This window comes from Gymnoscopelus braueri (assembly GCF_963280865.1).
Source record: "Gymnoscopelus braueri genome assembly, chromosome: 13".
In the NCBI taxonomy this organism is placed as follows: domain Eukaryota; kingdom Metazoa; phylum Chordata; class Actinopteri; order Myctophiformes; family Myctophidae; genus Gymnoscopelus; species Gymnoscopelus braueri.
Window position 1 is genome coordinate 32,997,231 of NC_137615.1, and position 14,556 is coordinate 33,011,786.

Here is a 14,556-nt window from a genome sequence, read left to right on the forward strand (position 1 = left end):
TATATGTACTGTATATCTGGGGAGACACGGAGGTAAACGACAACTAGGTGGCGGAGGCATACATCCGCAGTATTTCTAGTTTTTGTCTTGAAATGTTTTTTGATTCTTCCTTAATGCTATTAATCCATTCAAACCGGGAACGCATCTGTGTCATTTTGAGTTCTTTGGGCTATTCAAAAATAGCAGATCTACAAGCTCATAGCGCGGCACAGAGTGCCGCGCTATGAGCTTGTAGATCTGCTATTTTCTTTTTTTAATCGTGTGCAATTTGTTTTGCAAATCTTTGAATATATGTATTTTTAACATTTGCTTCTGGGGCAATCTTTGCTTCTGGGGGATTCTACAAATGTCTTCTAAATCCTAACAGTTTGTTGCTATATATAAGTGGTTCTCAAACTTTTTCATGTCAAGGACCCCCAAACTTATATGTATTTGGCCACGGACCTCCATCTCAAAATATTGTGTTCCAGGGACCCCCGAGAAGCAAAGATTTGAGTACATTTTATATTTATATTCAAAGATTTGTACTCATTTTCACGATTTAAAAAAAATAGCAGATCTACAAGCTCATAGAGCGGCACTCGGTGCCGCGCTATGAGCTTGTATATCTGCTATTTTTGAATAGCCAAAGTGTAAAATAATGCTTTTTAGCTCAAATCCAAAAAATTCCAGGTTCCAGGTCTTAATGGGTTCAAATGTGTTTTTTTTATGTTTCATTAATCCTATTAATAAGTATTAAAACAAAATGTTGACGGCATCATGTGTCTCCAAAGAAAGACGAGTGGTGAGGAGAGAGAGAGGGAGAAAAATAAATGCATTTTTTATTTATTTTCGTAAGTTGCATTAAGTGGTCAGATGGGAGGGGTCGCAAACGCTTTCAAAATGCTCAAGTGGTCCCTGATTGGGAAAAAGGTTCAAGAAGTATGTTCCGGGTTAAGTCCCAGTGGTTGCTGCTGCCTGCATTAAGCTCCATTGAACTTCAGCCGGCAACAAACTGCTCCCATAAAACGCCTCTTGCCGCTGGGCATCGCTGCACTTTGATATTAATGTGCTTTACTTTATTATTGCATTTTGTAGTAGAAAGAAAAGATGACGTGACCATCAACTAAAGAGCATTTTCTTTTCTTCTTTGTGGTCATTTTTCAACCGTACGTGAAGACGAAACAGCTATTTATGTATATGAGAGATGAGAGATGAGTGATGGGAAATAGAGGGAGAACATGTCCCGAGGCTAACCAGAGGAAGAAGGGACTAAAACACTTACGCACGTCCACCATTTTGTCCGCGTACCCATGCATCCGAGGCCACTCTATCAGCACCAAACAATGAAAGCATTGCAGCACAGAGAACACCACGAGCATACACAAGTTCTCTCTCACTTGTATCTCTCTCTCTCTCCCTGTCTCTCGTCATCTCTCTCTCCCTGTCTCTCGTCATCTCTCTCTCCCTGTCTCTCGTCATCCCTCTCTCTCTCTCTCTCTCTCTCCCTCCCTCTCCCGTCCTCATTATCACATGCACTGCACTCACTTGCGCACGAATAACGCTTGCTAGTGCCCCACCGTTTCATGCTCACACTCTCTCCTACACACAGTGGTGGAAAGTAACTAAGTACATTTACTTAAGTACTGTACTTAAGTACAATGTTGAGGTATTTGCACTTTACTGAGTATGTCCAATTTCCAATACTTTTACTTCTACTCCATCTCAGAGGCAAATATTGTACTTTTACTCCACTACAATTATTTGAAAACTTTAGTTACTAGTTACTTTTCAGATATAAATGATGATATTATGAAACATACGTTAACCACTTTAGCCCTATTTTATAGGCTATTTGAAAATAGCCGATCTACAAGCTCACAACGTGTCGCATCGCGACGCGTTGTGAGCTTGTAGATCTGCTATTTTCAAACATTTTAGTACTTTTACTTTAATACTTTAAGTAAATTTTGATGCCAATACTTTTGTACTTTTACTCAAGTAGATTTTGAATTCTGGACTTTTGCTTGTAACAGAGTATTTCTACATTGCAGTATTGGTACTTTTACTTTAAGTAAAGAAGTTGAGTACTTTATCCACCACTGCCTACACATCACACAATGGAGATAAATTGAGCCGAGCATTGTTATTCTGTGGACAGAGATGGACCCTCTATCACTATCCACAGCTGATCAGCGTGGGAGGGTGGAGGGACTCGGATCGGATGTGCTCTGGAACTGGCACTCCGAGAGGGATGATTAGAGTGTTTATTTGTGTAAAGATTATATGATCATATACAGTATCATCACATGGGGGTATAACAAAGTATCAATTAAACTTTATTATCCCATTAAGACCTGGGATGCATATCTGTGTAATTTTTAGATTATTTTAAACTTTGGCTATTCAAAACAAGACCAGGAGACCTGGTTCTGCCAGACCCAAAATGAAGTCCTAGTACAGTATGTACACACCTACAAACCACTTTATAACTGAAGTTCATGATGTCATGAATAGTTCGTGACATCGAACGTCACAAACTTTCTTTTGGCTGGGGCCGGAGGACAAATGGCCCCTGCCCATGTATGACGAAAGGGGACATCACAAACCTTTTTTTGGCTGGGGCCGGAGGACAAATGACCCCTGCCCATGTATGGACGAAACAGATACAAAGCCTCATGTAAGCCCGACCCCTTGGGTCTGGCAAATAGCAGATATACAAGCTTGTAGATCTGCAAAAAAAAAAAAAAAACGTGAAAATGTGTGCAAATCTTTGAATATATATTTTTAAAGTGAACATTTGTAACTCAAATCTTTGCTTCTGGGGGTCCCTGGAACAATTTTTTTTTTTGATCGGGGGGTCCGCGGCCAAATACATATAATTTTGGGGGTCCTTAACAATTATGGAAAAGTTTGAGAACCACTGATATAGAAACATAAGTTTTTTAGAAAACTGTTGGGATTTAGAATCGAACATATGTAGAATCGGCTTCAGGTCTTAATGGGTTAAACCTTGTTATTTTGATTGTGTCATTGTTCTTTGTCGTTCTACTGTCCTTACACACACGTCTACATTGGGTCTCCATTTTCATTCTATCCCCTTCCCTCCCTTATGGCTCTCCCATTTCATATCAGCATCTTTGTTGCTGTTCGTATCCATTTCTCTTCTCTCTCACTTTCCCATTCTGTATCACGTAATGCCGCGACCATATTCTACCCTCCACTTCCACCGTTGTTGTCCCTAAGGAGCCAGTCGCATGCCTCCCGCGAGGTTTTTAGAGTCTATTAATACAGTGATTTGGAAAGATTGTCAGCTGCAGATGCACACAACAACATCTGCAGGTGATCATTACCGATAAGAGAATATCACTCTTGAGTAATTATTTTCTTTTTTTGCCGGATTGATTCCACACTGAGCTGCCTTAAAGGGAAACTCCACTCTGGGTCTCTGTGGCATCCTTTTTGAAAAGTTCCTTCAGAGTCAATTGAGGTTATTGTCAATCCAGAAGACATACTGTATTAACTCAATACAACCTAAACCTACTCTATGGTGGTTCTCAAGGGCGACGATACTGTGGGTGCCTCGGGGCTAAAGCACTAAGGGGAAATGACGGGCACCCACCCAACAAACTCATCACAAAAAAAGAGAAAGAAAAAATGTACTTCATGGAGTACATTTTATGTACCAAATTAACCAAATTAACCGCATTAAAGTAAGAAAACCCCCCCAAAAAGGTAACAAACCCGGAAAATAACCGCTAATTGCCCAAGCGCGGACATACACTAGCGCGAACATAAATCGCCGCCCCTGGTGGTTCTGAAACATTTGAGGGTGAAGGACCCCCAAATTGATATATTTGGCCACAGACCCCCATTTGAAAGGATTTTGTGCCAGGGCCCCACATGAGAGGAGATTATATATTTTCTTATTCAACAACAACCGCTCTACAAGGTTTTCTAATTTCTAAATATGCATGTACATTTAAGAATATTTTGAAAATATTTTCTGATATACAATAGGGATAAATGCTGGGGACTCCCTGGAACCCCCTTGAGGGTCCCTGGAGCTCACTTTGAGAACCAATGCTCCAAAGTACTTAAAGCAGTAGGAATACCTACTGCTAGTAGTAAAGTAGTAAAACCAAAGGGCCCGGTGTCGGATCAAAGATAACTGAACAAATAAATCAGTGGGTTTCTCCACAAACAGTTTTGCATGCAGGCCTGTAAATGTAATGCCTCATCTTAATAATTAACCTCTGCAGCTGTTTCTGTGCAGAGATGTTCTTTGGTCACGCGCAGGGAGACTTGAGCAGTTATGCCTCGATCTGACCAATGATTTGAATTTCACTTATAAACAGTAGGAACAGTCCTGACAAATATACACACATACTGTACACACACACACACACACACACACACACACACACACACACACACACACACACACACACACACACACACACACACACACACACACACACACACACACACACACACACACACACACAGACACACACACACAGACTCTCTCTCTCTCTGTGCCATCAGCACCAGCCGTTTATAATCTCTCCTGTCTTGATAAGATAAGATAAGACCTTTAAGATACATACATTAGCGATACAGTCTGACGGTAGCATTCGTTAGCAACATGTTCAAAGGTATTGTGAACATTCGGTATGGACTAAAAGAAAAAGCAACCGGTGTTTGCATTTTAACACTTGGCAGTATCTTTACTTCCTTAATTTGGAAAGATGATTGCTTCTGCTCTGTTACACTGATCAGGCCTTCTAAGGATACTAACACCAAGGTCTTTTTTTTTTTTATGAGCTCAGGCTGCAGTGATTTCAGCAGGGCCCTATCAGGCCAAGAGAGAAGACAGCAGACCAGCAATAAATGGATCCTTTTATTTCCACAGGGTGGTCAATGTCTCAGGATGTAGAGCAATGGTTCTCAAAGTGCGGTCCGGGGTCCTTGAGGGGGTTCCCAGGGGGTCCCCATTCAAATGATTGATAGTTACTGTAGGAACCAAATGTATACCTGTTATATGTCTGTAACTCTGAGAGCGTACAAATGGAACCTAATGGACCCGTTAGGGTCCGTCAGTGTTAAACTAACACTGATGGTACTACAGTGTAGATTGGGGGTCCCGGAGATCAAAATGGTATAAAACTGGGGGTCCTTGAAATGAAAATGGTTGAGAATCAATGCTATAGCCATGAAAATCTTCTCTTATGGAGGTCCCTGGCACAAAACCACTGATGTAAGTCTGCTAAATGACTGTAATGTAATGTAAATGACTGTAATGATGTATAGAGCAGTCAGGGAATCAGACGGTTTCTGGTTCAATCTGGTTCAAATGAAAAATAGCAGATCTACAAGCTCATAGCGCTGCACTGAGTTTGAATATATATTTTTAAAGCGAACATTTGTAACTAAAATCTTTGCTTCTGGGGATCTCTGGAACAACATATTTGTATATATTTTTTATATTTTTCTTATATCTTTTATATATTTTAGATTTTTTATATTTTATGTTTAGATAAAAAACTGTTGGGATTTAGAAAACATTTTGTAGAATCGGCCTCAGGCCTTAATGGGTTAACATTCTTCATTGTGTGTTGTGTAGGAGAGAGTGTGAGCATGAAACGGTGGGGCACAATCTGGTAGCAAGCGTATTCGTGCGCAAGTGAGTGCGAGTTGGAGCGTCGCATGACTGACTGGTGTGTGAATGTGTATGAAATGTAACGCATACTGTGAAGTGCTTTGGGATGAAAAAAAAGCCCTATACTGTATAAATGCAGACCCATTTACCAAAACAGTTTTCACATTAACTCGGAATGCATACACGAGAGTTGATAACTGACAATGGGAGCAAATCACTGTCAACGGTTTTCAAGAACTGCGTAATAGTAACGCCCGGGATTTAAACCCCGGTCTGTGGCGAGGAAAGCCAACATCTTATAACCAATATAGACTAAAGGGAATTCTCTGTCGACTGGGAGAGTCTGGAGAGATATTAGTGTTTTTATCTCATCAGGCAGAGCCTCAGAGCCACTACTGCTACATGGTAATATATAATGCTTTTCTCTCAATCTCTTTGTTTTTTCTCTTCTTTTCTTAGCTCTACTGCTGCTATATGATGTCACCAACAAAACATCTTTTGACAACATCCAGGTAGGATCATTGTCAGTAATCACCACAAACACAAAGCTCTGTTGCTGGGTGAAAATGTGTATCAAAGCTGCATTCCGTACTTTTCATGTCGTACCCAGGTGTGAAACCCGTTTACCCCGCGGGAGTGCTGAATTTTTTTTTTTTATTCCCACCACATTTTGGAAGGCTATTTGACCTCCTGGTCAACCAATAGTGGGCCTATAGAGCGTGCCAACGCGTCGTCACCACGGGGGGGCGCGGCATAGTAGCGCAGACATGTTTGTTTTGGGCAATGTTAATTCAACCTGGTTTTTACCCCTCAAAGATGTCCGCTGCTACCAAAAGACACTTGTTGACGGTTGACGCCCCCTTCAGGATTTTTGGCACGTTCTATAGTACCCGACCACATGGGTCTAAATGTCTCAATAGAAGAGCAGGCAGACCACCTCCAACCACCGCAGTTGTATTAGTTATATTTTATTTGACATACATACAAGTTGGTTAAGAATAATGTCTTATTCACACACACACACACACACACACACACACACACACACACACACACACACACACACACACACACACACACACACACACACACACACACGCAACGCGTTGTGAGCTTGTAGATCTGCTATTTTCAAACATTTGAGTACTTTTACTTTTGGGTACTTTAAGTATATTTTGAAGCCAATACTTTTGTACTTTTACTCAAGTAACATTTTGAACACATGCCTTTATATTGTGGTATTGCTACTTTTACTTAAGTAAAATATCTGAGGACTTCTTCCACCACTGCCCACTTTGTCCGGCGGTGACCCTGACCCACTCTGGTCTAAAACACAGTGTGATGAATATGAAGCAGCCTGGGGGGGGGGGGGGGGGGGGGCACAGACTAAAAGGTCCAGAGAAGCGAGAGGAGGAACACAGCAGGGAGGGAGAGGAAAAAGCCCTCGATGCATACGGTTGGTTGCACGACGGTGTCGCACGCCCGAATGTTATGAAGATTAGCTTATAGGTGCTGCTTTAAGAGCATAGATGGGCAACTGGCGGCCCGGGGGCCACATGTGGCCCCCACCTTCACTTAATGCGGCCCGCAGGTTAATATCGGAATACTGATGTATTATTGATTTCAGCTGTTATAACCAATGTATTTGTCTTTAAGTTCATAAAGTTAACATAAGTATAACTAAATGCATTTGAAATGAAATAAAAAATTTACTTTTCAAGATTCCAATCTAAAAATAGCACTAAAAACAATCAAGATTCCGATTCAAAATTAGCAAAAATAGCAGATCTACAAGCTCAAAACGCGTCGCACTGCGACGCGTTTTGTGCTTGTAGATCGGCTATTTTTGCTACTTTTGTGTGACATAGAATGGCCCGACAGTGCATGCAATGTGGCCCTCTGGAGTGACTGTGGAAATATAGTGTCCCTCTCCATCATAAAGTTGCCCACCCCTGTTTTAGAGGGTGAATATAGTCACTCAAATCCTCAATGTTAACAAAAAAGTGGTATGCAGAATAATGGTAATTGGATAAGATTCCGAGAGTAATAGTGGGGAATCCTCTAGCTGCAGAAATATAACGTTTTCAGTACCTCTGTGCCACTAAGGAGCTCCTATATGCGAATACGACTATACAACGGCAATCTTATCAATTATCGCTATATCTCTAGTTGAATATAGATCGATCTGCTTATTCTTCTTAGATAAATGCTTATTTTCTTCTAGTTGAATATAGATATATATAGTTATATATAACTAACAAAAGTAACAACAAAACGAAGCATTTCCTTGCTTACGGCAATGAAAGTATTCCATAAGTATTGGGCTGGGCGGACAAGTAAGGTAAATAAGGTAACAAACGGGAAGACTCACCCCAAAACACACTCACCCCCATTCTATATACCGCCGATTTGCCTGTAATACCGCCGGATTTGCCCCGGGGCGACTGTGTTTAGGGGCGAGCGTTTTGGTACTCCCCCGTTGTTGCGCCACGATAAACAAGGAAGTGTAGTGGATCAAATAGAATCACTTCTCGGTTATTGCATCGTCTATTTCTCTCTTCAAATGTTTTCAAAAACATTCTTGAGAGCAACGTTTAGTAAATTACATTGTTTGTTTGTTTACATGGCTGTCATATTGGATAAAGCATAAAACCAAGCATCGCAGGTTGACATGAGCAGGTGTTCTGAGTCTCTGATTAGACAGCGGTCCGTTATAGAGCTCATTGGTCATTATCCAGAAATAATGGTCGATGATTGACCAATTAGAATCAAGCATTCAACCAAGCCGTGTAATAAAGAGTTCTATCTGCTTGTTGTTCTCGCTATTTCTCTAGTTGAACTTAGATCTTAGCTTGTTCTTCTTCTGTCTGTAGTTGGGTCGGTACATGTAGTTGGGTCGGTACATGTAGTTGGGTCGGTACATGTAGTTGGGTCAGTACATGACTAGAGATGTGACGTCACTGTGACTTCACGCTGGCATCGTGCCAGATTAGGTGGCGATCTCATTGCTGGGTGTAGTATCCTTTGTAACGCCGAACATAGCCGACCAAAAGAGAGGAGAGGAAAGGAAAGAACCGCCTGGCGAGTTAAACTGAATGATGGTGATAACTGACGATGGCGCCCGGCTTGGGAAAGCTTTCGCCGAAAATAGCACATTGACAAGCTTGCAACGCGCAAAACAGAAAATACACTAGCTCAACCATAATGGGGTTTAAGTGGTTAACCTGGAGTGTCAGCAGTTGGCATGGCAACTCTTGTTCCTGGGGGGTGGAGGGAGGGGGGGGGGGGTTGACAAGCTTTTAGAGCTTGTTCCTACTGTGGCCCTGAGGGACGGACGGTTGATCCGTCCGTCCATTTTAGCGGACGTCCGGTCCATTCTGCCTTTTTTTTTTCTTTTCTCTCCTCCTCTCTCCCTCCTCTCCAGACTCCCTCTCTCTCTCTCTCTCTCCTCTAATGGTGTGTGTAGGCCTCCAGGGGAGAGGGGACAAAACATACAGTAGTTCACTGGTTCTCAAAGTGGGGTCCGGGGTCACCCCCAGGGGTCCTTGAGTGTGTTTCAGGGGGTCCCCAGCAAAATTAGTTAACATAGCATCACAATCCATTCAACCACTTTAACCTTATACTATTACATCGGCTATTTTCACAAAATCTAGATTTGTTTTTGTAAGTGTAATAATAATGAAACATTGTAACAATACAAATGTTTTAATGAGGTTCCAGATGGGGGTCTGCGGCCAAATATTTATCATGTCCTTGACATGATAAAGTTTGAGAACCGCTGAGTATAGTTGTCCATGAGCACCTATCTGTACAGCAGTGGTTCTCAAACCTTTTCATGTCAAGGACCCCCAAAATGATGTTTTTTTTGGGCTGTGGACCCTCTGCCTCAAAATATATTTTTTTACCCCTCTCCCTAACAATTGGCCCCCATGCACCCCCTGGCAGCCCCCCACTTCACAAACATGTGCATTAGTACACTGCACTCAGACGTCCCTCCATTCTGGAATAGCTGTGTTATTGTGAGCAGTGTGCAAAACAAGTATAGTGAGCATTTTATTGAAATGTGATTAAATCATCTCTTTCAACCGTGACGTCCTGTTGCAGCATTCACTGCACTGGGCTTTTGAGCCATCTTCATGGAGTGCTGCTCACTTTCAGATGTGGGTTAGATTAAGATGGAAGAAAGAACGCAGCAGACAGGGGGGGAATTGCTTTTACTGAAGCTAATCCATGTGCGGCTGCAGGATGATTAATATCCGGTCATAATACACTCTGACAGCACCGACACTGGTTCCAGATTAGAGGATATTATGACAGAAGTGTATGAGAATTACCTGGCTACTCATGAAAAGGAAACCATTCATTAGAGACACTTTAATTTGATTTCCTTCTCTGCAGGATCACGTCCCATCTCTTGTACGGGTGTAGGATAATGTTAGATTTCCTACCCGAACCCGTTTGAACCACTGCTTCGACCATCACAGTGAACTTAGCTTCATCATAAAGCTTTGATCTTCCGGTCTACTGATTTACATGGCAATATACTTTTGCTTTCTTTTAATGGCGTGGTCCCTATAGGGGGCGAGCTGCCTAGAAGAGTCCGTCCGTCCGTCCGTCCGTCTGTCTGTCCGTCCGTCCGTCCATCCTCCCACCTCCGTTTGTCTGTCTGCCGGTCCGCATCCCTCCATATTTGGGCAAGAGACAGAAATGCACAGGAAAGCTTTTTCCGTTATCAGACTCTGTCTGGTTTTATTTTTTTATTGTCGTATTGTCAACCACCGGAGTTACATAGTTATTTGTTGTCAAGACAGATTTGACTGCTTATGTTTTGGTTAATAGAAAATGCAGAATATGTTCCCGGCACATAAATTGAATCCCAGTAATTTGTAACCATTTGAGAATTTCTGTCAGTGCAGAAACCTGGTGAGTGTTGTAAGTATAGAGAAACGAGCACAGTATTCCAATGGAGATTGAAAGTGCAGATGCAAATGTAAATGTGCAGAGAGCAGCAATGCAGCAATGGAGATGAAGTGACAAGGATGGACATTGAAAAGGAGACTAATACATTATATCGTCTCTGTCGGGTGGAAACCTCATACTGTATGTCCAAAACTGCTGCTTTCCAGGATTCAAATTCAAAAATAGCAAAAGTAGCCGATCTACAAGCTCAAAATGTGCCGTTTCCTGCCGCGTTTCGAGCTTGCAGATCTGCTACTTTTGATACTTTTGTGTGACACTGTAGTGGTGTGATCAAGTAGACAGCGATGTCAAATATACCAGCAAACCAAAGCTTTGCATTAGTCTTAGACTAACAAATCATTACACTTTTGTTCATGGAAACTGCAAATGTTTGTCCTGAAAGCGACAATACAAATTTAAATCAATAGGAGGAGCTCTGTGTCCCCTCCCACCCACTCACACAATGTTGTAAGCCCCTTTTATACCCTGGCACTTATTGTCATTTCATGAATAAAGAACATGTCAGTCACATGTCACTCATGAGTCAGTAAAATAGACGGTTAAGAGCTGCGGCAGAGCGTGAAATGGCAGCTTTTTAAAAGCATCTCTTTTGATATTATCCCCATGCCCACGCACGCATGCACGCACTCACACACTCTCTCTCTCTCTCTCTCACACACATACACGCACACACACACACACACACGCGCTCGCTCTCACACACACACACACACACACACACACACACACACACACACACACACACACACACACACACACACACACACACACACACACACACACACACACACACACACACACACACACACACACACACACACACACACACACACACACACACACACACACACACACACACACACACGTACCCATCAGAGCAGAGGCGTCATTTCAGAAAAAAGGGACCACTTAAACCCTATTTCAAACGGGTGAGAAATAGGCAATCTGAAAGCTCACAGCGCGTCGAGATGCGATACGTTCTGAGCTTGTATATCTGCCATTTTTCACCATTTTAACCCATTAAAACCGGGAAAACCTCTTTGTCATTTTAGATTTTTGCATCGGCTATTCAAAAATAGCAGATGTACAAGATTGCAAACATGTTTTCAAAATCTTGAAAGAACTACTGGTTTAGAAGGTATTTGTAGAATCGGCCTCAGGTCTTAATGGGTTAAAGAAATGTTTCAAAATGGTACATGGCCAACCCAGGTTGAAAGTGGTTAATTGATGTTTGGTTACGCACAAGAAAACATGTCTATAACATGTGTGTCACTTGTCACTTGTCACTTGTAGACGGATGGGCATGGACTGAGATCATAGATTGTTAAAAAAAAAAGAATATACACATAAAATAACTGAATTTGAGGTTAAATGCAAACTCTAGGGGGTGGCAATTGCTATCCCCTGGCACCCCGAATGTCACCCCTGCATCAGAGGGACTGAAGCTTTGTCAACGATGGTCATGCTGTTACCTCTGGGTTAGCCTGCAGCGGACAGTCATTCTCAGCTGCCTTGATCAATAAGGGACCTTTAGAACAAAAGGCTCTTTGAGAGGAGCAGCGGGGCCTCTACAGAGGAAAGACTGTTTATATCGTCACTCACTTCAAAGTCACTATCTGCTCTGATAGATAATATAAAGGACGACAGGTGCTCAGATGATGATGCTGGCTTGGAGAGCAGTGGCTCTCAAAGTGGGGACAAAATGTGTTGATATAGCTTCAAAATCAGTGTAACCACTTTAATCACATTTAATACTTATAGGCAGTGGTGGAAAGTAACTAAGTACATTTACTTAAGTACTGTACTTAAGTACAATTTTGAGGTATTTGTACTTTACTTGAGTACTTCCAATTTCCAATACTTTTACTTCTACTCCACTACATCTCGGGTCCAAATATTGTACTTTTACTCCACTACAATTATTTGAAAACTTTAGTTACTAGTTACTTTTCAGATATAAATAATTCATGAATCATTATAGAACATACATTAACCACTTTAGCCCTATTTTATACCTAGGCTATTTGAAAATAGCCGATCTACAAGCTCACAACTCGTCGCACCGCGACGCGTTGTGAGCTTGTAGATCTGCTATTTTCAAATATTTTAGTACTTTTACCTTTGGTACTGTTACGATCCTTAGTCTAGGGAATGAAAGGACCGTGACATAAGGTTGGCAAGTGAAATGTAGTTTTATTGTTATGACCTTTTTTTAGTTTCTTTTAGGTTTGAAAGGATATTTACATACCATGAATTTACAAATGGACAATTTTCAAGACAAGAAATTTAACTTAAGACATACACAGAAAATAAGCCCCGGCACAAAGCAATAACCAAATAAACCAAGCTAAACCTATACTTACTTTTAAACCTCTTACTAACCTTATCTACACCAAATGAAAATTACAAGAGAACTCTAGTCTAATGTAACTACTCTAAATCTAAACTATCAAAAGTTGGCTTCGTACAAGAAACTGGCGCCGGTAGCTCTTTGTTGTATTATGGAGGAATCAAATCAAACTGCTTAACAAGTAATCTAACAATCAGTCAGCCAAAGGCTGCCCCGAAACTCTTCATTTTAACATGTCTTCTTAGCAAGTTCAACATTTACACAAACAGGATGTACCAAAACAGAACATGAGCGGGTTCAACAATTCCAGGAGGGTGCATGTCAAGAACGTGGTATTAGCAAACTTTTGGACACCACATTTAGACCAAATAGTCCATGAGCCAGAGCCCCAAAATTGAGCAATGATTATCGAAAGAGTGGGCAAAACCAAACCTATATTAAATTGTTCATAGGGTCAATACGAGTAAATAAATATATGATAACCTTTCCACAGGAGCAGCTTTTTCATAGTTATCACACATTTTGTTATTTTCCCCATACGTACATGACAGGTGAAAAAATTACAAAATTTAAAAAAGAGTTATCATAATGAAACTTCCTGAGTTGATTACTTGCATGAAGACAATGATTTATCGTATTACAAGTTTTCTGAAATTGTATATTTAAATATGCATATTAGGCATTTAGTCCATGAGCCAGAGCCCCAAAATTGAGCCAGATATTGAATATTCCCTGGTTAAAAACCTTTGACTCCAACATCTTAACAAAATGAAGAATAAGAATGTTCACTCTGGCTTTGTCCAATGTTCCAATGTTGATTCTGGAAAGTTATACAAATTCAGGCATATTCTCGTAATGCCTAATTTGCATATTTAAATATACAATTTCAGAAAACTTGTAATACGATAAATCATTGTCTTCATGTAAGTAATCAACTCAGGAAGTTTCATTATGATAACTCTTTTTTAAATTGTGTAATTTTTTCACCTGTCATGTACGTATGGGGAAAATAACAAAATGTGTGATAACCATGAAAAAGCTGCTCCTGTGGAGAGGTTATCATATATTTATTTACTCGTATTGACCCTATGAACAATTTAATATAGGTATGGTTTTGCCCACTCTTTCGATAATGAAATCTTGTCTGGCTCATGGCTTTCCCTGCCCATCTCCAGGAACAGTGTGTAACACCATAGCCAGCATGCCACACACTGCCAATACACACAGCTTCTTCTTCTTCTTCTCTTATTTAATGGCGTTTTCGCAACCAATTTTGGAGGTGCATATCGCCACCTACTGTATGACTAAGTATACTAAATAATCATATTATATTTACAAAAGCCCACCCAACTTAATCCCCTTCACTTTATTCTTCAGTCCATTCTATTACCCAGACCCAGTGGTCTGAGTTGATGTGCACCCTTCCCTCAGCGTATAATCAAGATCCTCTCCAGTAATGTCCTCTATGTCCAGGAATCTCCTGGCCGCGTCCAACACCATCTTTATCCTCTCAGATTTGCCTTGAATTTCTGCCGCACAGTTAATCACCATGGCGATAAACGCCAGGAACTTTCTTTTGTCCATA

At 41.1% G+C, this 14,556-nt stretch overlaps 1 protein-coding gene across 1 annotated transcript in view; it reads left to right on the top strand.

The window, feature by feature from the left end:
* The window catches only part of LOC308098483 (ras-related protein Rab-26-like), a gene marked incomplete at both ends in the record, with an annotated part of 128,279 nt that overhangs the window by 91,835 nt on the left and 21,888 nt on the right, over window positions 1–14,556 (top strand). Inside the window, one exon of the mRNA XM_080446863.1 lies at window positions 6,101–6,153. Within this exon, the coding sequence (XP_080302989.1) occupies window positions 6,101–6,153 (53 nt within the window). The remainder of the gene's footprint in view (window positions 1–6,100; window positions 6,154–14,556) is intronic.